Below are 24,475 nucleotides of genomic sequence, written 5' to 3' on the forward strand. Positions count from 1 at the left end.
CTGTCCGTGTAGTTTTCTATTATTAGTCCCAGCCCGTCTGCAAAGCAGCGAATCAGCATTCCTAAAATACCGAGAGTTGGTCATGTTTCTGTGCAGGGAGAGCAAAACAGGAGAATGAGATAAGAGAGCAGGAATTCCAGCTTGGTAAAGGTTTACTGGGGACAGCTAGTGGAGGTGTTTGAAAGCTGTGGCAGCTCAGGCGGGGTAGGACCCAAACCTGCCAGAATCATCCCATTGGACGTTATAGGGAAAGAAGAACCAGAAGGGAGATTTGCTTTCATGTTACAAAAGGTTAGACAGCACAAAACCGGATATAGGCCACTGTGTTCAAAAATAAAAGCCAACGTTTATACTTGTTTAGGGTAACTTTACATAATAAAACACTTCTCATGATCTTGAAATAGATAAACGGTAGATGGGACAGATTTACAACAATATACAGGAATAAAAAGTTTATTTTTAAAATAACAAATTAAACAAATGTAGTGAAAAATAAATTACTAAGTTTTGAATGAATTTATTAAAATTTAGTTTAACTAATTTAATTGACGCTGGACTACATAATCTATTTCACCATTTTTACATCCAAAGGTACTTCTGGTAAATAAGTGTGGACTTAATAGTATATAATATTTATTTCAGCAGGCAGCCCCTGTTTTAATCTGGTAGAGCACGCCGGAAGTCGCCCTGTGTCGTCGCGTGTCGCTTCACTGTGCTACAGGTTGGGCATGTCACGGTCAGACAAGGTTTTGTTGTAGCTACCTGGAGCAGGCGCACCTGGAAGTGAAGCGCGGCTTCCGTCACGCTGCGGAACGCGCGCTCGGATCTCACTCTCTGTTCGGCCGCGCGTGGATCGGGGCCGACGCGGGGAACTCTGGGAGCGGATCAATAATTAACCTGCCAGGTCGAACTTTACCGAGGCGCCGATCCGCGGAGCCGAAACGAGCGGAGGAGCGCGCGACCTCCACTAAAAACAGGCCCACGGGTGGTTTCGTGTGTTTTTTATTATTATTTTTTTTGCCGTCTCATGTCATTAGTCCCGGGTCTGTGCTGGAACCATGCCGGGAGCGGAGAGCCGACTGGAGAGCCGTCTACAGGCGCTGGAGTCCCTGCTGAAGAGTCCGCAGTCGACTCTGAACCTGGAGACTTTGCTGGTGAGTCGCTGCTCACCCTCGGGCTCTGATGTGCAGTGGGTGTCAGACGTCAGACGGTGAGAAATGTGTCGCAAACGTAAACATATTTGCCGCCTGCGTAATTCTCGTGTGAGCACAGAATACATGAGGAGACGTGTTCAGAGAAGCAGGAGTGTTTTCTACTTTAGTAAATCTCTAACTCTCATTTAATAATTGATATACGGAGTGGGAAACCCCACCTAATCCCACCGCATCCGCCCTTTCCTGTGTCAGTCGCCACTAATATTTAGCTTAAACTGCAGTAAAATAATGTTAGAATAATGAAAATGTATTCAGTTATATGAACAGCGTCACAAATCAAATTCCTTCATTCATCCTCTTCTTCTACTCCATCAACTCGGCCTCTCTGTGACCTCCTTTAGTTTTTGGAAGTGGATGAAACAAACAGATCTGGCAACCCATCTGATCAACTTCCAGTCAGGATGGTTCAGACCCGAGTTGTTTGTCAGGGTGTTCTGGTTTTAGTCCAAGCACGCTGATCAACATTGAGGTTATTAGGTCAATGATGACACAGTGAAACAATATTTGAAGTCTTTTACGCTGCCGACTACACAAACAGGCTTTGTGTGCGTCTGCTGCACTTCCTGCTGCATGACAGCGTGTCTATTCTGAGCGCCGGTGAGTCACAGGTGGAGTCCAGCGCGAGGCTTCGCAGCAGAACACTGCTCAGCACCTGGGCCTCCCGGTCACGCGGGCCGGTCCCAGTCCGGTTCCCGGCAGCAACAATGGCCGCCGAGCTCCACGGCAGGAAGCCCGCGTCGCTTCCTGGAATTGAGGCCAAGCATCCGCTGGGACCCCTCGACTTCCTGTTTGTCCACTGGACATTCAGCGTATTTGTTGGCACCCTGGACAGAAACACCCATTTAACCTTAAACCCGTGAAACAGCCCCAAAAACTATTTGAACACCAACGTCTCCTGATCCAGTCACCCACTGTTTCCAGCTGTTTGGCAGGTCTGTACAGGCCTCACAGGGTCAGGTCGCCGTCATTGTAAAAGGTGAAGCAGCTCCTCCAGCCTCAGGCCCTGTTTGCTCTGGAGCTGCTTTCAAGGATCTCAATATTTGAGATGCTGCAGGGACGGGATGTTCCACCTGCACCAGTACCGGATCAGAGTTAGTTTGTACTGTAAATGATGCATTCATATTTATATTCTATCCTATAATTTAGGAATTTAATGATGAATAGCGGCGACTGACGCAATAACAGGCCTGTGTCAGGCGTCAGAAATGCAGGGAACGCGTGGGAGCTGCATTTCGAGGCAGGTTTGTTTTGTGCCCGACAGGTATTTTTGTCAGCACCTTTCAAACAGAGACACGACTGACATTTGAATTAGCTCTGAACATACGGTGCTGGACGCGCCGCTGCCGCTAAAGGTGCCCATATATTTATATTTACCTTCAAACACTGTCCTGTGCTGCGTGAATGAGACGATTCCTGGTAATTAATTTGAATAAGTTAAAATAGCTCCTATTTACATGTGGTTTAAATGCGACGGGCACAGGTCCTGTTTTGTAGTAACCGTCACGCTAAACACTCTGTGCAAACTGATCTCGGATCCTCGAGCGCTCGGGCCTGAATTCGGACACATAAGCCGTCCTGAGCCTTTGGGTTTATTTGCGCTCGGGGCTCGGATCGCTCCACGCCGCTGCTATTTAAAGGCGCAGAATTGTTCCACATGCTGAACATGGCCGCCGAACAAACAGGCCGGCGCTGGACGACTCCGGTTGACCCCCTGCTCATGGGGGAACAGATGATGGACCCCCCCCACCTGCTGGACTGCCCCCGGACTCATGCGTTTGGCTCATGGGGACATTCTGGTTGGACGTGAAACCCAACGCTGCCCGTCTGACTGACTGTCGGACTGCAGCTGGTGAGGACCCGCTAGCGTCGCACGGCAGCATCCTCGTTTCATGAAGTCATGATCTATTCACAGAAATGCGATTATTTCCTCCCTCGCTTCCTTCCTCTACCCTTCAGAACATCATGGCTGCCCGTCTTGACTTGTCCAACAATGAGCGAATCATTAAAAAAAACAACCTCAAACACAAATATTTTTTTATGATTCTCAATTAGCTACTATGTAACAGCTGAACCAAAAGCCTTGAACTCTCCGAATTTGAAAGGGTAAAACCTTTAATGCACTTGGGGGTAAATTATTCTGGGAAGTGAATGTTCTTCCATTGCTTCTGTTTGTTTAAGCGTATGATACACTTTTATTCATGCGACTTCCTTCTCTGTCTTTCAGGATTCTGTGAATGCTCTGGCTCACGATCTGAACTATCCCATCCTGCGGAAAAACAAAAACATAGATGCCTTTCTGAACCGATGTGAGCTCCTCAGTGTTTCTGACCCTTGTGTTTGAAAAATACAGTTATTATAACAAAGCTATAATGCAGATCTTACAAATAATAACTTTTGCAAGCTTGTTAAAGTGTATGTTTCTCATCTGGAGCCTGTAATAAATGACATCAGCCTGATTTGCCCCTCGGTTGCGGCTCGGCGTTGCCGTTGCCACGGTAACCCGTTTTTTTTTCCGTCCCACAGATGAAAAGGTGGTGAGTCAGCTGCGGGAGCTGCAGGTGAAGCTGGACGACTTTGAGAAGGTGAAGCTGATCGGGAGGGGAGCGTACGGAGAGGTGCAGCTGGTGAGTCGCGCCTGCAGGTTACTAGCGTGCAGTCTGTGGCTGCACAAGCCACTAGAGGGAAGCGCTACCCAAGAATGCAAAAAAAAAAAAATGTGCAACACGCTCTTGGAATTCTGAATCATAATTAACGTCTTCTCGCTAAATCGCAGCCAAGTTATTCGGCTCTGACATTTAAAGTAGTAGTTTCTCTGGCGCGGGTGCAGGCTTTCATCTCGCCTCATCGCGGAGGCAAGTCGGGACAGGCTGAGCGTGTGGGAGCGGGCTGTGAAGTCTGGCCCGGGTGTGCTGATGTGGGGGCTGGGGGTGTTTGTTGCTCCAGTCTTGTGTAAGCATGTCTTCTTCATGGGTGTGGACCCCCCCCCCCCCCACCCCCCTCCTCCTCCAGGTCCGTCACAAGGCCTCTCAGAAGCCGTACGCCATGAAGAAGCTCAGCAAGTTCGAGATGGTGAAGCGGGCGGAGTCGGCCTTCTTCTGGGAGGAGCGGCACATCATGGCCTTCTCCGACAGCCCCTGGATCGTCCAGGTCGCACAGCCTCATTAACTGTAACTGGTGTCATGGCGTTGGCGCATGATGAATCACTGATGAATGTCGTTGTGTGACGAACACAGATCGCAATAATAGATAATTGTTGCTGAATCGCTGTCTCCGCCTGCAGCTGTGCTGCGCTTTCCAAGACAACCGCCACCTGTACATGGTGATGGAGTTCATGGCCGGCGGCGACCTGGTCACGCTCACCATGAACTACGACATCCCGGAGAAGTGGGCCCGCTTCTACACGGCCGAGGTGGTGCTGGCGCTGGACGTCATCCACTCCATGGGCTTCATCCACCGCGACGTGAAGCCCGACAACATGCTGCTGGACCAGCACGGACACCTCAAGCTGGCCGACTTCGGCACCTGCATGAGGATGGACTCGGTAGGTGGCGCTCGCGGCTGCGCTGACGAATCGGTGGGCCTCGAGCTCAGCTCCTGGGTCTGTTTCTGGGTGCGTGAGCACCACCGAGTGTCCGGACGGGGAACTGCAGCCCGGTGCGTCATCGTCGCATCAGGTTGTTGTCAAGGCCCTCGCTTGGAGGAGAACAGTCGGCTGTGGTCAGGAAGAAAACTGCTGAGTCACCCTCTGCATCACCTTAACACAGCGTGTGTGTGTGTGTGTGTGTGTGTGTGTGTGTGTGTGTGTGTGTGTGTGTGTGTGTGTGTGTGTGTGTGTGTGTGTGTGTGTGTGTGTGTTTGCAGACGGGCATGGTGCGCTGCGACACCGCCGTGGGCACGCCGGACTACATCTCCCCGGAGGTGCTGCAGTCCGAGGGGGGCGAGGGCTACTACGGCCGCGAGTGCGACTGGTGGTCCGTGGGCGTGTTCGTGTACGAGCTGTTTGTCGGTGAGTGAGCGAGTGAGCGGAACGTCGCGGCGCCATCGGGGCCCGAGGTTTCACAGCAGGCGACTCCGCTGTCCCTCTGCAGGGGAGACCCCGTTCTACGCCGAGTCGCTGGTGGGGACGTACGGGAAGATCATGAACCACCAGAACTCCCTCGTGTTCCCTGACGATGTGGAGATGTCCCGTGACGCCAAGGACCTCATCTGTGCCTTCCTCACCGACCGGTACGGAGCTCGTCCAGTCAGCGGTTGCGGGTCCTGTTCCTGCTTAGTGGCCACTTCCTGTTTACGTTACTGACTCTGCCCTTTAGCCAAACACAGCCTCTCTGTGTCACTACAGAGCAGCCTTTCATTTTTTTTGCCTTTTATTTACCTTCTCGCTCACGACTCTGACCCACATGTACGTCTGCGCCTGCCCAGCGTTCCACCCACGTGTCGGCCTGCCTTGCTCTTTTTGTTGTTCGTTAGTTTGTTTGTTTGCTTCGCAGGGGTTTGCAACCTCCCCCTTTTTTTCTTCCTCCTCCTTCTGTCCCTCTTGGCTGAGTCTGGAATGTCCCACACGTGGCAGGCGCAAAGAGCCGCACCCCTCCAGCTCTGTACCAGCAGCGAAGGGTGTGTGTGTGTGTGTGTGTGTGTGTGTGTGTGTGTGTGTGTGTGTGTGTGTGTGTGTAGTCTTGGATAGCGAGGAGATCAAGGAGTCCCCCCCCCCCCTCCTCCCCCTGTGTCCGGGTCCACCGGCGGTCGTGCGGCCGTCCGCTGTCCGTGCCGGTCATCGCGGTCGCTGAGCTCCACAGTGTTTTGATGACATGTTGGTGGAGGTGGAGGGCGGAGCGGGCGGTGTTTTCGCGCTGGGACCGAGGAGGCTGCGCTCACACTGTGGCTCCCGTCGCTCTGTGCAGGAAGGTCCGTCTAGGCCGCAGCGGAGTGGATGACATTAAGTGCCACCCCTTCTTCAAGGACGACCAGTGGACCTTCGACAACATCAGAGAGAGTAAGTGTGAGCGTGATTTTATGCTTCAGTCTGTGATTTAGCTCATATCCATCTGTGGTAATGTGGAACTCCTCTACTTCTTATCTCCATTCCTTTTGGGACCTGTTTCATTTTAACCATAGTGCATTTTTTTCCACTGAGCTCTCAGGACTTTATGAGTGAAACACACACAACACAAATTTCAGGTTTTATGCCGTGGTTCGCAGCCGGAAAGTGAGAAGAAAGCTCGAAATCGCATGTGCAAAAATCTACATTTGAATGCAGCTAAAGAAACTGTGAGCCTGAGGAATTAAATAAGACACTGACACCGTCACTGCAGCTCAACGAAGCTCCCGTTAACACAGCTGAACGGAACAAGACAGAATATACAGTAAGAAGGAAGGAAGGAAGGAAGGAGCTAAGGAACCGGGGATGCAGTCAGAATGTGAACGGGACCTTTGTGCCTGCTGATAATCACATGCAGGCGCTCCTTCGCATCTCTCTGCTTCACCTGGGTCTGATTAGGGCGACAGACGGGACGTTTGATCAGAGCCAGGCAGCGTGGAACGTGAAACCACACACACACACACACACACACACACACACACTTCAAACATGACCCTGCTCATTCTCGCACCCACAGAAGTGCCTTTACTTCTCACTGGTCTTGTTTAGGAGACGTCGAGCCCTGCTGCGTGTGGTTATTATTATTTATCAGTGTTGCTCCCGCGCTGGGACGGACGGACGGACGGACCAGGCTGCACCCCCTGCAGCGGCGGGTGGGGCCGGCCGTGCGGCCCGTGTGGACGGGCCTAATGAGAGGGGCGCCCCGGCTGGAGGGCTGCTCCCGCTCTCTCACTCTCACTGTGGCCACGGCCGCCTGTCATTACCCGCCCGCTATCAGAGAGCATTCTGGGAAGTCACGCCGCAGGGGCCTCAGCGGAGCGGCCTGTGTCTCTTTCTGTCTCGCCACATTTTGGCTTGTATTTTCCGCCTCCTCCTGTTCATTGCCCTCGTCGCTCGCGTCGTCCCCGCGCTCGCTTCGCCTCTCGCCGCCGACTTTGATTCCCGTTCGTCACGCTGACGGCTGCGTCTTGACCCAGCAGTAATGAGCTCCTTGCGCTGAGCCAGAACTGAGGCGCTCCATCCACAATGCCTGCAGTTTGTCTTAATTGGGGTCTATTTATAGGCCGGAGGACAAGCTTTTATCTCATTGGCCCCTTCCACATATTTGTCTGCCTGTTGTGCAGACTTTTGTGAGTGAGAGCAGAAGGAGCGTTCAGGCTCCGGGGGTGAAAGGCACTGTGTGTGGGACACAAAGCCAGCACTGTGCGGGAAAAGGAGTGGTGTCCGCCTCACGCCGACCTGCAGAAAGCTCACCACTGCGAGGCGGTGCCAGACGGGAGTGTGCCCAGACACAGGTATTCATTACTCGGAGGATGTTGAAGCGCGTTCAGGCTCTCTCGCCGGGTTTTAATGGCCGCTAGCCTGCTCTGCTTCGCCCCGTCGCTCCATCACGGTCTCGTTCGCCTGCAGCTGTGGCCCCGGTGGTTCCGGAGCTGAGGAGCGACATAGACACCAGCAACTTTGACGACATAGAGGTGGATAAAGGAGATGTGGAGACGTTCCCTCCGCCCAAAGCCTTTGTGGGCAACCAGCTGCCATTCGTGGGCTTCACTTTCTTCAAAGAGGACCAGTAAGTTGAAATCTGCTTTATCTTTTATAGTTATTGGCTTAAAATAGTTTGAAAAGAAAAAAGGCAGAACTTTTAAATATGCTCCTAAACCAGTCAGACACTGTGTGTCTGTTTGAGCCTCACACTGCCACCTTGTTCTCACAGGCCCTTTAACTGCAGTCTAGTTTCTTAATCCCGAGTTCTGGAGAAATTTCAAAAAGCAACACGGTACCTGTGTGTTGGATTCACACAGACGTAGTGGTTAATTCCGCAAAGTTTACAGTATGGAAAGTAAGTAAGGAATGTTCCGAGGACAAAAGGCCCGTTTCCCCAAACCTGGCGTTAAGGATGTGAATGGAGTAAAGGACGAATAGTTTGGATGTGGATGGAGCTGGAAAACCACCGCAGGTAGATTTGGTTTCAAACACGGCTCCATCCGCGTTTCTCTTTCAGGCTTCTGAAGGGAAACAACAGCTGCTCTGTGGACAACTGTCAGAAAAACTCAGAGGATAAGGAGCGTTATTTCAACAGCGATAAAGAGGTAGGTGGCCTCAAAAATACGAACAAGAGACAAAAATTACACGTTACATAATCTGATCTGACTAATGAGTCCTGTCTCATGTGAGCAGCTGCAGGACAAGCTGAATCGACTGGAGGAGCAGCTCGACAATGAGATGCAAGCCAAGGATGAGCTGGAGCACAAGTTCAAGTATGACGACCTGCAGCAAAGGGCTCCGGGTTCCTTCAGTGTCTTTGAGGTAGATGTCTGTAACAGAACCCCTCTCTCTCCTCAGGAACGCTACCAACCGCTTGGACAAGCTGGTGAAAGAACTGGACAGCGAGGTGAGCATCACCGCGACCGGCTTTTAGGCCAATGCCGCCGGGCTCGGCTCCGCTCACACCCTCGTTCTCTGTGTGTCAGATGAGCAGCAGGCAGCGCGTGGAGGCCTCGCTGAGGCAGCTGGAGCGCGAGCGGGCTCTGCTGCAGCACCAGAGCGCCGAGAGCCTGCGCAAGGTGGAGGTGGAGGCCGAGAGGAAGCGCAGCCTGGAGAACGAGCGTGCGTCTGCACACAGTGGCACTGACAACTCTGTGGGCGCATGCGATCGTCCTGAATATGCTTTGGTTTGTGCATTTCTCAGTGAACAACCTGAGGAAGAGGAACCAGACTTCACAGATCTGCAATGAGAAGAACATGCAGCTGCAGAGACAAGTGAGAGGAAGCTGTTTCCCTTTTGCCCAACATCTTTACATCTCACCGTCTTGAACTGCTCATATTTATGTAAATCAAATATGCTAATGTAATAATCCATATTCAAGAGGAGCTGCTGACTGAATTGTTCTGCCTTTTCTCACTAATTCTCCTTCGCATTGCCGCCGCATGAAGTTTGCCTCGGGAGACGAGCGTCACCCCGTCTGTTTCTCGTCCGCAGCTGGAGGAGGCCGGCGCCCTGTTCAAGGCCGAGCAGGAGGAGGCGGAGAGGCTGAAGAAGAGCCAGGCGGACCTGCAGAAGCAGGTCCACAGCCTGGAGGCCGGCCTGCGCGAGGCCCAGGAGAAGTGCAGCCACCTGGAGAGCGGCAGGATGGAGCTGGAGAAGCAGCTGACGGGGCTGCGAGCCGAGCTGGAGGAGGAGCGACGAGACCGCGGCCTCAGGACAGAAACCATTTCTGACCTGCAAGGTGAGACGTCTGTATGTGAAAGTGCACTGAAAATCAGGCTTCTAATTTACTTTTTAGAAGTTAACACGGTGGCGTGACTGCACATGATCTAAGCTGTGGTCCTGCAGTAAACAGCCGGACCCTGGGCAGCGCGTTACATATGAATCAGTGTTTTGGACCTCGGCTTGGGAACTTTCTGATCATACACGGAAACATCTGTTCAAAAGGCTGAGAGTGAAGCGAGGGAGCCGTAAAAGCCCAGGTCGGAGCGCGGCCAGCGCCTCTTGTGAGACGCTGTTTGGAAACTACAGCGCGTTCGGTCCGTGCCGAGCAGCCAGTTGCTGAGGTCACGGGGGACGTATCAAAACAACGGCGGTGCCTGTTCGCTGCCATGCCTCCTTTTTTCCATGTGGGTGGAGTTAGTGCAGGGAAAATAAACATGAAGCAGAGGGGGATTATAAAAGGTCTCATCTAACATTCATTCTCTCCAGATTATGAAATTACAAGTTTATTAAATTGATATTATTTCCCAACATTAGGACAGATCTCTGTGCTGGAGGAGCAGATAAAGGAAGTGAAGTCATCACTGTCCAGAGTCCAGGATGAGAAGAAGCAGCTACAGGAGAAGCTCAGTGACCTCGAGAAGGTTGGTTGTCCTGTAGGAGCGGAGGTGCGGGGTCACCATGAAGCCGCTGAATCCTGATTTCCCCTCGTTTGACTCCGCAGGAAAAGAGCAACCAGGAGATCGACCTGACGTTCAAGCTGAAGTCGCTGCAGCAGAGTCTGGAGCAGGAGGAGACGGAGCACAAGGCCACCAAGGCCAAGCTCGCCGACAAGAACACCATCTACCAGTCCATCGAGGAGGCCAAGTCCGAGGCCTTGAAAGGTGAGAGCACATCTCCGCTTCACCTCCAGGAGCGTCGCGAGGTTCCTGTGGGTCTGAGGGGGGACACGCAAACCCTTTCTCTGTCGTCTGCTTGGGCGCAGAAATGGAGAGCACCCTGCAGGAGGAGCGCAGCGTGAAGCTGCAGGTGGAGGGGAAGCTGCTGCAGCTGGAGAAGGAGCACTCCCTGCTGGACTGCGACTACAAGCAGGCTCAGAACAAGCTGGACGAGCTGCAGGCGCAGAAGGAGAAGCTGTCTGAGGAGGTGAACACCCTGAGCCTGCGCCTGGAGCAGGAGATCCAGAAGCGGAATCTGAGCCAGAACGACCTCAAGGCGCAGAACCAGCAAGTGTCGGCGCTGCGCTCGTCGGAGAAGCAGCTCAAGCAGGAGCTCAACCACCTGCTGGACATGAAGCAGATGCTGGAGAAGCAGAACCAGGAGCTGCAGAGGTCTCTCACACACACACACACACACACACACACACACACACACACTGGCAGAATCTGATTCATCGTCTTTGGTCGGAGCTGAGTGCTTCGGCTGCACTCAGAGCGATGATTGACAGGCCTTTGGTGCTGTTTCAGGGAGAAGCAGGAGGCTGACGGCCATTTAAAGGAGCTGAAGGACCAGTTGGAGGCAGAGCAGTATTTCACGGTGATTTCAACCTTTTTATTTTGTTTTCTCGCCAGCGCCTGTCTGCACTCGCGCACAGCAGTGACAGACCCATGGATGCAGTAAAAGGTTTCCACAGAGCTGCAGCCTTTTCAATCCCTCGCCAGTGCTTTTTCCATCCATTTGAATCCCCACATGCACCTGTTGTATGAATGCATCATTGAATGGCCGGCTGCTTCTTCCCCTCAGACGCTTTACAAGACGCAGATCCGTGAGCTGAAGGGCGAGGTTGAGGAGAAGTCCAAGCTCTACCAGGAGGCGCAGCAGCAGCTGGCCGAGTATCAGCAGGAGAGGTACAGTAACTGTGACCTTTGACCCTATAGGGGGCGCTCTGGTCTCTAGTTTCATCACAACCCCCCTCTCTGCAGGGAATCACTGACGTCGGAGCTGGAAGCCAGTCTGGAAAAGGTGGACTCGGAGCAGCTGGCCCGCACTATTGTCGAGGAGCAGTACTCGGAGCTGGAGAAGGAGAAGATCATGAAGGAGCTGGAGCTCAAAGACATGATGGAGAGGCACAAACAGGAGCTGGGCGACAAGGAGGCCACCATCGGCTCGGTAGGACCGACCGACCGACCGGCGGGCGGGCGGGCGGCTCGCGTGGCGCCATCACGGGTCGCTCACTGCCTGTGCTCTGTCGCCTTCCAGCTGGAGGAGTCCAACCGCACCCTGACCGTGGACGTGGCCAACCTCGCCGGCGAGAAGGAGGAGCTCAACAACCAGCTGAAAGACCTGCAGCAGCGTGAGTGGCGAATGAGGACTGGACCAGACGTCCATGTTAAAGCCGTGTTAAGCAGGAATGTGAGGCCTGATTTGCTGCTCCTGCAGAGCTCCTCAGCGCTCAGGAGAAGGAGAAGCAGCACAAAGAGTCCTTTGAAAAGCAGCTGCAGAGTGAGAGGACCAAAAAAATTCAGGTGTGTCATTGCGCCCACACAGGCCTTTTTTTTTTTCTTTATACATCATATATTTTATTTGCAGACGTCTGTTACATCACCTCATTTGTAGTTAAGAATAATTTCCAGCTCCAGCCCGACATCCCTGCAGGCTCGCTTTCCCCGCCTGTCATAAATAGACGCGTGTCACCGCTTTGTGCGCAGGCCGTCAACAAGCTGGCGGAGGTGATGAACAGGAGGGAGTCGGAGCGCGGCGGCCACCGGGCCGTGGACTCGGAGGTGCACAGGAAGGAGAAGGAGAACAGGAAGCTGCAGCTGGAGCTGCGGGCGGAGAAGGAGAAGCTCAACAGCACGCTCATCAAGTACCAGCGGGAGCTGATGGAGATGCAGGCGGTCAGTGCGCCCACGCGGCCGACAGACGAGCCGCCTGAATAAATACAAGCAGGCTTTAAAAGGAGCAGGTGTTTCTGTCACATACTGGGGAGTAGAGTTGCCACCAATTTGCTTCTGAGTGTACCGCAAGGTTTTTTGGTTAGATGGAGGATGCTACTAGCTAAAAATCGCTTGCATGGTTGCAGCAGCGTCAAGCTCGTACTTGTAGCCGTGACTCGGGATGTGTCGGAGCCCAGAACAAGCCGCTCGCCGTCCCCGTTTCTGCAGGTGATCGTCGAGGAGAACCAGACGCGCCAGGAGCTCCAGATGGCGCTGGACAGCAAGGACAGCGACATCGAGCAGCTCCGCAGCCAGATCACCTCGCTCAGCGTCCACTCCCTCAACTCCACCAGCATCAGCGGCGGCGGCGACCTGGACGGAGGGGACGGGTACCCAGGTAGCGACGGCGCCCCCCTGCTTCTGATCTCCTCCCCCGCTTCTTTCTGCCTTCTGGTCTTCCTGCCTTGCTGTTGTTTCTGACCTTTTCCTCTTTTCCCCTCATTTCCTCCTCACTTTCACCTCCTGCTTCTGGCCCAGTGCGCATCACTCACTCGCACACCTCAGAATCCATGTCCTTCACCTACCAGCGCACGCAGAAATCCGTCCGCATCGACACGCGGCCAAACCTTCGCTCAGCCCGTCCCCTGTTTGAGTCAGACTCCGAGGAGGAGGAGGATGATGATGATGATGATGGCCGGGTGGAGCAGGGCGCCCGTCCCCTGGCTCTCACCTATGAACAGCCCACTGATAGCGACCCTGCAGGTGACCCTGCATGGTGCTTCACACCTGGAACTGACCTGGATGGAGTTTAAAGTTTACACTGAAATAAGTCTGCTGTGATTTGATGCCACTGACTCTGTGTTTGTGTTGCACTAAGAGGATGTGCAGAGATTGAGGTTTGATTGTAAGTGGAGCTTTAAATCCCCTTTTTAAAAAGCCTCCACTGCTCCTGTTGTGGAGGTCAGTGCTCGCTCCTTTTAGCGAGGAATCGTTCGCTCTGAGTAATGAGCGTCTCCTTAATGGAAAGCCTAAAAATGTCACCGTGTCCTTTCTCCGCGTGCTTCACATAATTAAACGCTGTCCTCCGCTTGCCGCTGACGCCTTCCTGTTTTCCTGCAGACTCCAGGCTGGAGGGCTGGATTTCACTTCCTACCAAGAACACCAAGCGCTTCGGCTGGGACAAGAAGGTGATATTATCGCCATGATTTGTTCACTAATTACAGGTTCTGTTGAGTCACTTCCCTTTCCAACATTCGCTGAATGCTCTGCTTTCCAGTTCATAGTCGCGAGCAGTAAGAAGATCCTGTTCTACAACAGTGAGCTGGACCGTGAGCAGGCCAACCCTTTCATGACCCTGGATATTGAGTGAGTGTCTGAAAGCTTCCAACCAGTGGGTTCCGCTAATTTATGGAAACACAAGCGCCGATCATAATCGTACAATAGACCTCGTAACATGACGTGACTCAGCGTCTGCTGCGGCGCCAGCAGCTCTGTGAGGCTGGAATGGTTCCGCTGCCAAGGTCGCCATGACGATGCGAACACGCAGAGGTTCGATTGTTGTCGCCATAGCGAAGTGTAGCAGGTATGCGATGTAGCGTCTTCACGGTCTCGTCCCGACACATGCTAATAAATGCAAATTGGCTCCGAGGGGGGAAAAAAAAACCTGCAGGTGTCCTCAGTGGGAGCGCGAGCCGAGGTTTAGTCATGAGCCAGATTAAAATGTTGGTAGGAAGGGATGAAACGTCTGCAGCCACGTTCCATGGCAACCCAAAGATGCTGGGCTCTATCAGGCATTTACTCACTGCTAATGACATTCTATTCAGTGTAATTACCCTCATCAGCCCTGGTCAGCTCTTACCTCCTCCCTGTCATCTTCTGCAGTAAGCTGTTCCACGTCCGACCCGTCACTCAGACCGATGTGTACCGCGCCGACGCCAGAGAGATTCCAAGGATATTCCAGGTCATCCTCCTCTTCCTGCTCCCTGTCCTTCACATACTGTCAGAATAAATGCATCTGATATCATTTTTTTTTTTCTTTTTTCTCAACAATCCAGATCCTGTATGCCAACGAAGGCGAGAGCAAGCGCGAGCAGGAGGCCGCGGTGGAGCCGGCGCCGTACGGCGAGCGCCCCTCCTACATCAGCCACAAGGGCCACGAGTTCATCCTCACGCTCTACCACTTCCCGTCCAGCTGCGAGATCTGCACCCGGCCGCTGTGGAACGTCTTCAAGCCGCCGCCGGCCCTCGAGTGCCGCCGCTGCCACACCAAGTGCCACAAGGACCACCTGGACAGGAAGGAGGAAGTTATCGTGCCCTGCAAGGGTTCGATAGATTTTGACTTGACTTATTATATTTCTATCGAAGCACTGCTCCTGTTCTTCATAATCTTGTTTTATTCGTGTTTTTCCGCAGTCAACTACGACATGTCCACTGCCAAGGAGCTGCTCCTGCTCGCCAGCTCCCCGGGGGAGCAGCAGCGCTGGGTCAGCCACCTCCTCAAGCGCATCCCCAGGAAGCACCCGGCGGCGAGTCCGCCGGCCATAACGCACAGCAGCCCCCCGGAAGCGTCGCCGCGCCTCTCGCCGCGCCTCTCGCCGCGGCCCTCGCCCAGGGGCTCGCCGCAGCTGTCGCCGCACCGCGGGGCCGTGAGGCTGCAGTCCACCCGACAGCCGCCGCCGTCGGGGAAGAGCAGGTGAGGAGAAGGCCAGAATACTCAGTTGTTGGTTCTTCATTGTGTAACGTGGGCCATTCGGCCTCATGGAAGCTTCCTGATGCAGCTCACACAGCGTCAGCGGCCCCCTGCTGTGCATTGACCCAGGCCATTATTAGACCCACTAACTGTATTTCTGTGGCTCATTAAGACACTTAGCTGCCAACGTTGGTCCTCTCAGCCTCAACCTAACTGGCTTTCATCCCTCAGCGCTGGCCCCATGCTCCGTATCATCCTGCACTGACCCCTGACCTCTTCACCTCTGACCCCACCGCTCTAACGCGTCTCGTGGCCGGGAGGCTGTAAGTAGCAGAGCTCCGTGTGTCTGTCTGCTATCGCCATAGCGCCGCCATAGCTGCCGTGCCTCCTAACCTCCGCCAACATAACCAGAACCAGAACCAGAACCATAAGCAGCATGCAGCCCTCTCAGCTCCACACTGACCCCTAGTGAGCGTGGTCGACACCTGAACCAACCCTCTCAGTGAAACTCCAACTTACTTTTCAGATTGCTTGAGTTTGGCCTGAAAGATTGGAGTTGGTCGCTGGATGATGTCGCTAATGATGATGATGATGATGATTTGTTCTTCTGAGGAAGGCAGACAGAGGGTAACTGGTAACCTCTGCATGGGGCTTGGTGTTTGCCCTGTTTGGCATGTTTTGTGTGGCTTTCTGGAAGTATGCCTGTTGATCATGTCAAATATCAGTCTGGATATTGGGGGGAAAACTAGAACCCAGGATTTATAGTGAGTGAATAATTTGCTCAGCAGCTTTAACGTGTGTGTTTCTGTCCCTCTCTCCCGCGTTTAATGTGTGTGGCGTTTGCGTGGGCGCTCCTCCGTTGGTAGCGGCCCAGGTTTTTCACATCGTTTTCTTTGTCTCTCTCTCTCTCTCTTCACAGTTAACCCTGGCTCACGGCGGATGCGTATTTTCATCTTCGCGGGTTAATGACCGCAAGCTGGACGCGGTGCCTACATGTGTTATTTCTGCAGGGAAGTGAACGATAATGAGGAAAAAACACTGATTATGGACATCATCCCACGAAATCATCAGTAAAAGCTGCCTCGTTTTCTACTCGTCATGTAAAAGTCCCGGACAGTGACTCACATAGGTTTATATTTGTCAAGGCATGTGTGTGTGTGAACATTTGTATATAGGATGAAGAGGCCAGGCTGTGTATTGTAACAGAACGAGTAGCACAATATTTAGCATTTGCTTGGAAATGTATGAACACTTGATGTTCACTGAATGAAAGGTTTAACATTGAGTCCGGACCTCCTCGGACTCACGTCTTCATCCGATCTGATACAAAACGATATATGACAGAATAATGTGAAATGGGATGATTAAAATAAACTGTTAACCTGGACGTGAATGATGTTTTAAATCCACTGGAGAATGGAGCTGGGGGGTGCGTCTCATGTTTCCTCCTTTCAGGCCAAAGACAGACGACTTGCTGTACAGCACGTAGAGACTCTGAGTCGCTCGTAGGTGTGAACGCGGATGAATGGTGGTCTGTCTGGCAGCCTTTTCATGCACTGGGAGTCTGTCCAGCCTCCTGTCGGCTGGGATCAGCTCCAGCACCCAGCGACCCTTTGCTGCATAAGCGATCTAGATAATGGATGGATGTTGCTATTAGGGACTTGGGGTGATATCTTACAAAGAAGAGGTGGAGGGGGGACCCCACAGTAGCAGCGAAAAAGCATAATGGCTGCAATAAATAATTTTGTACCTTGACGTCTCATTCGAAAGCTTTCAGGCTGGTTTTCACACATAAAATCCCCTTAGAGGAAAAATATAGAGGCCGCATCAAAGCAGCAGTAATGGAGAGTATGAACTGCACAGACTCAGTAAGTTCACTGAGTTTATCTTTTTTTTGTTTTTAATTCTGCTTGTAATATGCATGTAATTAGTATTGACGTTTAAACAATATGCTTATTTCCATCCAGGTGGATGATGCACAGGCTGCAGTACGTGACATTACGATATAGACCTCACTGCAGATAAACATGAAGAGTGTGGTGGTATTACATCTATTTTAGGAGGCTATTTGAACTGAACTGGAATAGGTCCGCGTCTATCTCCCAACTGCATGTGGAGTGAGTGGGCTTGACTGGAATAAATCTTTCAGAACAGCCTAAAGCCAACTGGCACTCATCATACATAATGTAATGGTTCATCATGTTGCCCATCTGCTAAAATTGTATTTCACATTCCGGGCCTAATACCTCCTGCTTATCAGCTGTGAGGCTGTATGTTCCAGATAAACGGCGGTGAAAGCTCTGTTCGGCCGGCGCTCGGCCGGCAGCTGCTCTCCTGCTGCGGCTCCTCGCCGTGACTTTATTCTCACGCCTCTGCTGCTTTAATCCACGTTTAGTCCTGTTTCCACGAGGCTGAACTATTACACAGTAGTACACTGTAGGTATGTGATGTGCCAACAGATGCTTTATCAGGAGCCCAGGGCACTAAACGGTGGTACTAATGGACACAATGCTGTAATTTACTACAATACAGGTTCAAAGGTATTTATATTTATCTCTACTAAATAGAAACAAATATAAATATTATTTCTGTATATTTTTCATTTTTTTCCTGTGTCCAGGTTTTGTACTTTCCCAGCAGGTTAAAGTCACTTGGCCTGTTGCAAATGTTTGTCCCTGACAAATGTCTGGTAGCGGCGGCTCCTTGTTTGCTCACTAACTAATGATTAGTTTGGGGGATTCTCTTCCCTTAAATGGCCCAGTGTTGAACCTGCTCAACAGCTGCCTGGTTGATTCGCCTGTGAAGAAGAGTGAGTACATTAACGTGCATGAACTGGACTGGTTGTTCTGTATGTGCTGGATCACATTGCTCTTTAATCCCTTCCAGCCATGAATGCCCGTCGGACCCTCGCCGCCCTTTGCTGGGCCTGTTTCTTCCACGGCGCCCTGTCCTGCCCGGCTCTGTGCCAATGCTATGCCCGGAGACGCGAGGTGGTCTGCAGCGAGGCCCCGCTGACCCAGTATCCCTCCGAGGGCCTGCCCCGGGACACGGCCATGCTGACGGTCCAGTTCACCAACGTCTCCTCCGTCTCGGAGCGGCAGCTCGGCGCCACCCCCCTGCTGGAGGAGCTGCACCTGTACTCCAACCGCCTGCGCAGCCTCTCGCCCCACCTCCTCAGAGGCGCCCCCAGACTCAACACTCTGGATCTGACGGGGAACAACCTGACCGACCTGCCCGCGGACGTCTTCAGCCCAGCCCCCCGGTGCAGCCTGGTGCTGAAGAACAACCGCCTCCACAAAGCGGACGCTGAGTGGTTCCCTGGCAACAGCAGCCTCACCTGGCTGGATTTATCTGGGAACCGGCTGACGGGCGTCCCGGGCGCTCTGCTGCAGAAGCTGCCCCACCTGGAGAACCTGGACCTTTCCAACAACAACCTGGAGAAGATCCCCGCGGGTTCTCTGGACCCGCTGTCCAAACTGGAACGGCTGAACTTGCACAACAACAAGCTGCGCACGCTGGAGGACTCCGTCCTCCGCGGAGCGCGCAACCTCACCTACCTGTTCCTCTCACGGAACAAGCTGAGCGCGCTTCCCCAGAAGCTCTTCCAGGAGCTGTCTCAGCTCAGAATCCTGAACCTGGAGGACAACCAGCTGAGTCACGTCCCCGCAGGTTTGCTGGACCGGCTCCGCTCTCTGGACGAGCAGGGGCTGGACCTCGCCTCCAACCCCTGGCTGTGTGATGGGCGGCTGGAGTACCTGTGGAGGTGGCTCCAGGAGAACAAGGAGAAGGTTTTCCTGCCCGACGCCGTCACATGTGCTGGACCTCCGGAGCTGTCGGGGCGCTCGGTCCTGTCGCTGACGGAGAGTGACCTAAAACTTTAGTCCTCCAGTGATTTCCCGACATTGTTTATCTAATCTATCATCCATCCATCTGTTTTCCACCGCTGAACCTGTGGGGGGGTGGAGCCCATCCCAGCAGGCTGAGGGGGGAGGCGGGGTTCACCCTGAACAGGTCGCCAGCCTAATCTAACAGTGTTTGTAATTAAACATTAGTGCAATAAATGGAATGCTCAACAAACTTCTTGCTCTTTACTTACTGTATGCATACTTTTAGGATATTTAAGACAAATTATAACATGCCGCCCGCTGCTTAAAATATGTTTCTAGGAGGGAAAAAGAAAAAGCAACCACTCACTGATTTATAATTTAGATTTGATTGGTTTGTTTACAACAAACCAAGCCTGACTCTGCTGATGGGAACAACTACAGTTCTTGCAGACCATACAGTATTGAGGATATTTTAATAATTTGTATGAGTTTATCTGTGAATGCTTGATTATTTATGCTCAAACTGTAGATTTCTACTGTGAACTCTGGGCGTAAAGATGCTCCTGGTTGGAAGTCGTTACCATCGAACCCACTCCCACTCCTGCTCAGGTCTCTGCCCCTGGTCCCGTCCTGCTGCAGAGGTGGACGTCAGCCGCTATTATTATAACAAGTTGTTATTATAGTCTGAGATGAAGTAAGTAACAGAGAAATGAGGTACAACTCCTTCCACTCTCATAGTAATATCACATATCTGTCACATTTCAAAGTAAAAGCCTCTTGGCTGACGTCCAGCCCACTGGGTGGCGTAAGACGCTCAAAAGAGCTTTAACACACAACTCACCTGCACCTCCCAGCTAATAAAACACTGGTGGTTATGCATTTGTATCATTTCAAGGTAAATTAGTAGAATTCAAAAACCAGGGCAAAGAGATGGTGAATCATACCTTCAGAAATAACAGACATGGCTCCAGAAGCTGTAATCGAGCCATAAAATGGATTCTAGTGATAAACTCTCAGAATCCTGTGGAGAATCCTTCTTCCAGCAGACTGGCCTGACTCGTTGCTGGCTGCATCGCAGATTGCAGCATTGTTTCAATCGTGGCCTTTTGTTTTTAATGATGTGGAGCGCGTAGGAGTGCGTGGGCCGTGCGGTCCAGGCGTCTTCCAGCTGACCTTTCCTGGATGTGTTTAAATATCTCTCACTCTGGTTCTTTAGAATGCTGTATTTGTGTCTGTTTGCCCCCCCCCACCCCCCCTCGTCCACGAGCCTCGATCTCAGCGAGTGCACTCAAATGTAATTTATTACACTTCTAAAATCTAAAACACTGTCGCCTCCGGTGGCCGGTACTTACGAAAATGAAACCCGGGTTTGTAAACGCTCCCCAAAGAACCACAGGAAGTCTTCAGGGGTTTGACGCGTGTCCTTCACTTCTGCTCCTGAAGGTCGCAGGTTGAGCTTGTTCAGAAACATCTGTCATCTTTCCTGCTTCTCATGCTTCTCACCCACTGCTTCTCTTCAGGGAAGGCTTTTAATCTCCTCCTCCCATGCAACACCCCTGGGTCTGTTTTTAGTCACTCTGTATAAATAAAAATGATCAGCATGGAGGAACAGAGCTCCCCTTTCTAGCTAATATTGACTGACTGAGGCTGAAATCTGAAAGGTCACAGACAAGGTTTACATGCACTTAAAAACCACGTTGGCCTTTTATAACTCGGCTTCGCAATAATGGAGACGTGATCATATTTGATAGCTACTAACAGCACATAACAGCCGAGTAATTAACTGACATATTTGCCATAATCAGCTGAAGCATGGACCCAGACGGTGACGGGTTTCTATTTCTATTATGCTTCATTTCAGAGTTGTTTTTCTTACGGCTCAACTCTCTTTCTCTCTCTCTCTCTCTCTCTCTCTCTCTCCATCTTTGGCTTTGCACCAGTAGGAGCCGTGTATTTTCTTCCACTCATAAATAAACCTGAAAATGAAAGCCCTTGTGTTATTGCGGCACTGTTCTGTGTGGACCTTGCATGTTCTCTGCGTCTGCGTGGGTTCTTGTCTGGGCGCTCTGGCTCCCTCGCACCGCCGTAAGACACACAGTCCCTGCAATAGTCCTGCAATAGTCAAATTATGTTTAAATGACACGTCACATCATTTCTTGCTATATAAAAAAAAAAGAAAATTGTGTCGTGTCTGGTCCTCACTACCAGTAATTACTGTATGTTCACAAGCTGTAGAGCAAATACAAAATCCCAAGACAGGTTTTTTATTCCCATTCATTCAACGGCCACACACTGTTTGTCTCCTCCCCCTTTGTCTCCATCCCCGCTTTCACCTTTTTATATTAGGCTGAAATAAGAAGCAGACTCATTAGACGCTGCTTACCTGGAGGCGGGTGAGAGCAGGGCGGCTGCGGCTGCCTCCAGGAGCTCGGGGCCATTACTGCGCGAGCACTTAACCAGGTAGCAACGCTCCCACGGAGCCTTTTTCCGCCTTCCTACGCGTTTCACCCAGGATTCATTGAGTTCTGTTTACGCCGCAAACCTGTGCGTGTTCAGCATGAGTTGCCGTCGCGCATGCAGCTCGCGTCGGGCTCTAATTCATTTCAGGCTGAGCGGGCGATCCCATGCTTGACGTCTCCACGAGCCGCGCGCATTTTGCACGTGCTGTTGAAAACGTGAAGACGGGGAACGGAATGCGCCGTTGCCTTGGTGCATTATCTCATTACAGGCGAAGAGGAGCCTCCTATGACTGGCTGTTGCAAATGGCCTCCTGTGCTCTCTGGGGAACAGGCCATTAGGAGGCTGCTCCCAGATGGATGTGGGGTTGAACACTTTGCCTCAAATCCAAAGGGAGACTGGTTTTGATGGAGGCCAGACATTCATCTAGCGGAAACTTTATTCGCAAATCAAAGCGTAGACGGGTTTTAGGCTGGAGATGAATGAAGGTCCTCCTCGCCCCCGCGTCAGTAGGTAAATATTTGCAGCTCTGCACCGGGAACAGCCTCCACCGCTTTGATTAAGCGGCGGCAGGACTCATTTTTCTAGTTGTTCATCCTGTCACCACTGTTCATTTTTTGTCTCGCTCTGTCATTTTTCTGTCTGAGGACGCCAGATTGATCGCCTCCGTCCATCCGTCTATGCGTAATCACCCGCATTGACCCGCAGGAGGGACACGCGGTGCACGGGGAGTTTAATTACCAGAGACAAGGACGTACTGCAGCGCAGCATCACAGTTTGATGTGTAAATCTCCCCCATAACTGCTCACATCATCTGCTGTGGGTTTTTTATGTCAGCTCACTGATCTTTTCCCAGTGAGCTCAGATGGATTATCAGCAGACTCCATTTGTCCCACAGCTCTTAGACGTGTCACCTGTTGTGGGCCGTGCAGAGGTGCAGCAAGGTCAAGGCCACTGTGGAAGATCGCGTTACACCGATGGGAGGTCGGAACCAACTGTTTCTGAGGGCGCCGTCACATAAAGTAGCTAAAATAAACTATTCACATGAGCTGAGGCAATCAACAACTTAATGGCGAGCCTGAACCTTGTGCTCCTGCAAATGTCTCTGTTTTAGCAACCAATTATTCCCACACATCTGTGGCTACAGCCAGAAGCTGATCAGCTCATCTTAGTGTACAGATTGGAAGTGAGTGATAATTGCTGGTAAGATTAAAAATACATTGTTATTATGGGGTGTTTTGATAAAGTGCAGGAACATATCAGCCTTTTTAAACAGTTTCTACCGACCTTGACACTAAAAAGGCTTGTTTTGGCGTTGTGTCTTTAAGCCCCGCCCCCTCCTTCGTCCTCTGATCTGATTGGCCTCGTCTGCTTGTGTTCTGAATTGTACCCAAGCCAAAGTTGCCAGATCATTTGCTGTCATTCACTGGCTCGCTCTGCTTTTGAGATCTGAAATGTGTGAAAGCGAAAAACCGAAGGGGGGAGAAGCTGAACCCATTTACAAGACATAACAGTTATCCAATATTGTTATCACATTGTGACACTGCCCTTGTGTGGTTCTGTATGTCTTCCACCAGAATGCTATCCTCTAGGAAAAGGATTTACCTAAACTAATATACAGCTCCATCTGTCATTACTGAGTGAGCCCCGGATCGCGTAATAAAACAGTCAATACAGAACAATATCTCAGGTACATATTTGAACTCACTGGACCTGCTACCGATTCCTCCACCCACACAGGAGGAGTTGGAACAGCAACAGCTTAATCTTGCTGCTTACTGAGGCAGGTTGTGAAAACAGTCATCTGTGAAGTGCTGTGAACAGATAAAAACATTTCTTGAAGTCTGTTGCTGGCCAGAAAAAAACAGTTTTCATTGTTAGGGTTTATGATTATGACTATGATGATATGGAAAAGTGAAAAATGAAGTTAGTTTTGTTTTATAGTCAGAATCCTGACAACAGGTGGTGGTAAAAACAGGAGGCCCAATAATGTTTTTATGAGCTGCCATCCCAAATTAATTGGAATCAGTGTAGCAATCCGCTACAGGACAAGGATTTCTCACACCATAAAGCATCATTGTCTCTAAATGAGATAATCATCAGTGGCAACTGCACCAGTGAGCACGGGAGATCAATCACGCCTGCTGTGGTCTCTCCAGAACGATTTCCCAATTAGATGAGCATGGATTTATCAGTAGAAGTGACACACGGCCACTAGAATATGGCTGATGTGGAGAAATGTGCCCTCTGCAAGCCGTTTCTGAAGGGCATGAACCGAAAAAGGCAGGAACCAGCGATACCAGTGCAGCTGCGGCCGTAACTCTTTATTATGAAGACAGCCGCGCACAGGAGAGCTGTTTCTGTTTTATTGTTCTTTATCACCCTCTAATTAAATTCATTTGCTAAACCGCCGCGCAAAGGTTGCATTGATTTACACATAAGCCGAGGCAGCTTTAACAAGCTTTTCTTTGAGCGTGCTATTTGAACACGTCTTTTAATTGGCTGTGAGGCCGCGTGTGGTGCAAGTGCGTTATTCCAGCTTGATCAAAGGGAGTCGACACAGAGCAGTACCCTGCGCCGCCGCGAAACTATGCCGAAGCAACGCAGGTTAATACACTACAGCTCCGTGAATAAACACAGCGGAGGCCTGACTTTTAATTTACATATTCATGTTTGCTTTACACTGGGGTTTTCAGCAGTGTCAGCCTAAAAACCGTAGAATACAAAGAAGGCATTTTACATTTTCATCGTCATCCTCCCACTGAAAATACCACTACCAACTTTAATGGCTCTCATTAATATTTAAAATATACGGTGCTAACGAATGCAATTATCCAAGGTGACTGGTGAAAGCAGGAACCTTAATGATTTTTTCACTTTGGTGCAGAATAAAGTCATTCAGGTAATAATTATTGTTTTTTATTGATCACTGTCGATATATTCAGATTATAGCCGTTTGATTCAGTGATGCAAGGCAAATATGAAAGCATCCAATTATTGTTTATTATTGTTTTTTTTGTGCACTAGAGGTTTAACTAAGCTCCAACACGGAGCGATTCAAAGCAACATAACTAATTATTTGAAAGAAATTAGCTTTAATGCGACG

General features: G+C 51.2%; 2 protein-coding genes across 6 annotated transcripts; both read left to right on the forward strand.

The window, feature by feature from the left end:
* Positions 1 to 699: 699 nt before the first annotated feature.
* Positions 700 to 16,472, forward strand: LOC114849611 (rho-associated protein kinase 2-like). Of its 4 annotated transcripts, none has more exons than XM_029141215.3 (33): positions 700 to 1,154; positions 3,439 to 3,520; positions 3,738 to 3,838; positions 4,224 to 4,361; positions 4,495 to 4,755; positions 5,076 to 5,220; positions 5,303 to 5,441; positions 6,116 to 6,207; positions 7,723 to 7,882; positions 8,315 to 8,402; positions 8,491 to 8,570; positions 8,656 to 8,704; positions 8,784 to 8,919; positions 9,002 to 9,072; positions 9,293 to 9,539; positions 10,058 to 10,164; positions 10,245 to 10,404; positions 10,506 to 10,851; positions 10,987 to 11,056; positions 11,264 to 11,367; positions 11,443 to 11,629; positions 11,720 to 11,813; positions 11,900 to 11,985; positions 12,169 to 12,357; positions 12,625 to 12,793; positions 12,934 to 13,158; positions 13,516 to 13,583; positions 13,673 to 13,761; positions 14,278 to 14,356; positions 14,451 to 14,718; positions 14,809 to 15,088; positions 15,317 to 15,408; positions 16,005 to 16,472. In XM_029141215.3, the coding sequence occupies exons 1-32, from the start codon at positions 1,059 to 1,061 to the stop codon at positions 15,348 to 15,350; spliced, it is 4,440 nt and encodes a 1,479-aa protein (XP_028997048.1). In that variant the 5' UTR covers positions 700 to 1,058; the 3' UTR covers positions 15,351 to 15,408; positions 16,005 to 16,472. The 4 variants fall into 4 exon arrangements, with proteins under 4 accessions (XP_028997048.1, XP_055362425.1, XP_028997050.1 ...); XM_055506450.1 differs by lacking the exon at positions 15,317 to 15,408 and adding an exon at positions 15,612 to 15,712; XM_029141217.3 differs by lacking the exon at positions 15,317 to 15,408.
* Positions 16,473 to 16,615: 143 nt separating this feature from the next.
* si:dkey-90m5.4 (leucine-rich alpha-2-glycoprotein) lies at positions 16,616 to 19,156 on the forward strand. 2 transcript variants are annotated; one of them, XM_041069550.2, is made up of 3 exons: positions 16,616 to 17,625; positions 17,706 to 17,894; positions 17,972 to 19,156. In XM_041069550.2, exons 2-3 carry the CDS (start codon positions 17,807 to 17,809, stop codon positions 18,964 to 18,966), a joined length of 1,083 nt encoding a protein of 360 aa, XP_040925484.1. In that variant the 5' UTR covers positions 16,616 to 17,625; positions 17,706 to 17,806; the 3' UTR covers positions 18,967 to 19,156. The 2 variants fall into 2 exon arrangements, with proteins under 2 accessions (XP_040925484.1, XP_028997942.2); XM_029142109.3 differs by having other exon boundaries at positions 16,616 to 17,894.
* Positions 19,157 to 24,475: the final 5,319 nt, after the last annotated feature.

Source organism: Betta splendens, chromosome 24 (assembly GCF_900634795.4).
Source record: "Betta splendens chromosome 24, fBetSpl5.4, whole genome shotgun sequence".
Lineage (NCBI taxonomy): Eukaryota > Metazoa > Chordata > Actinopteri > Anabantiformes > Osphronemidae > Betta > Betta splendens.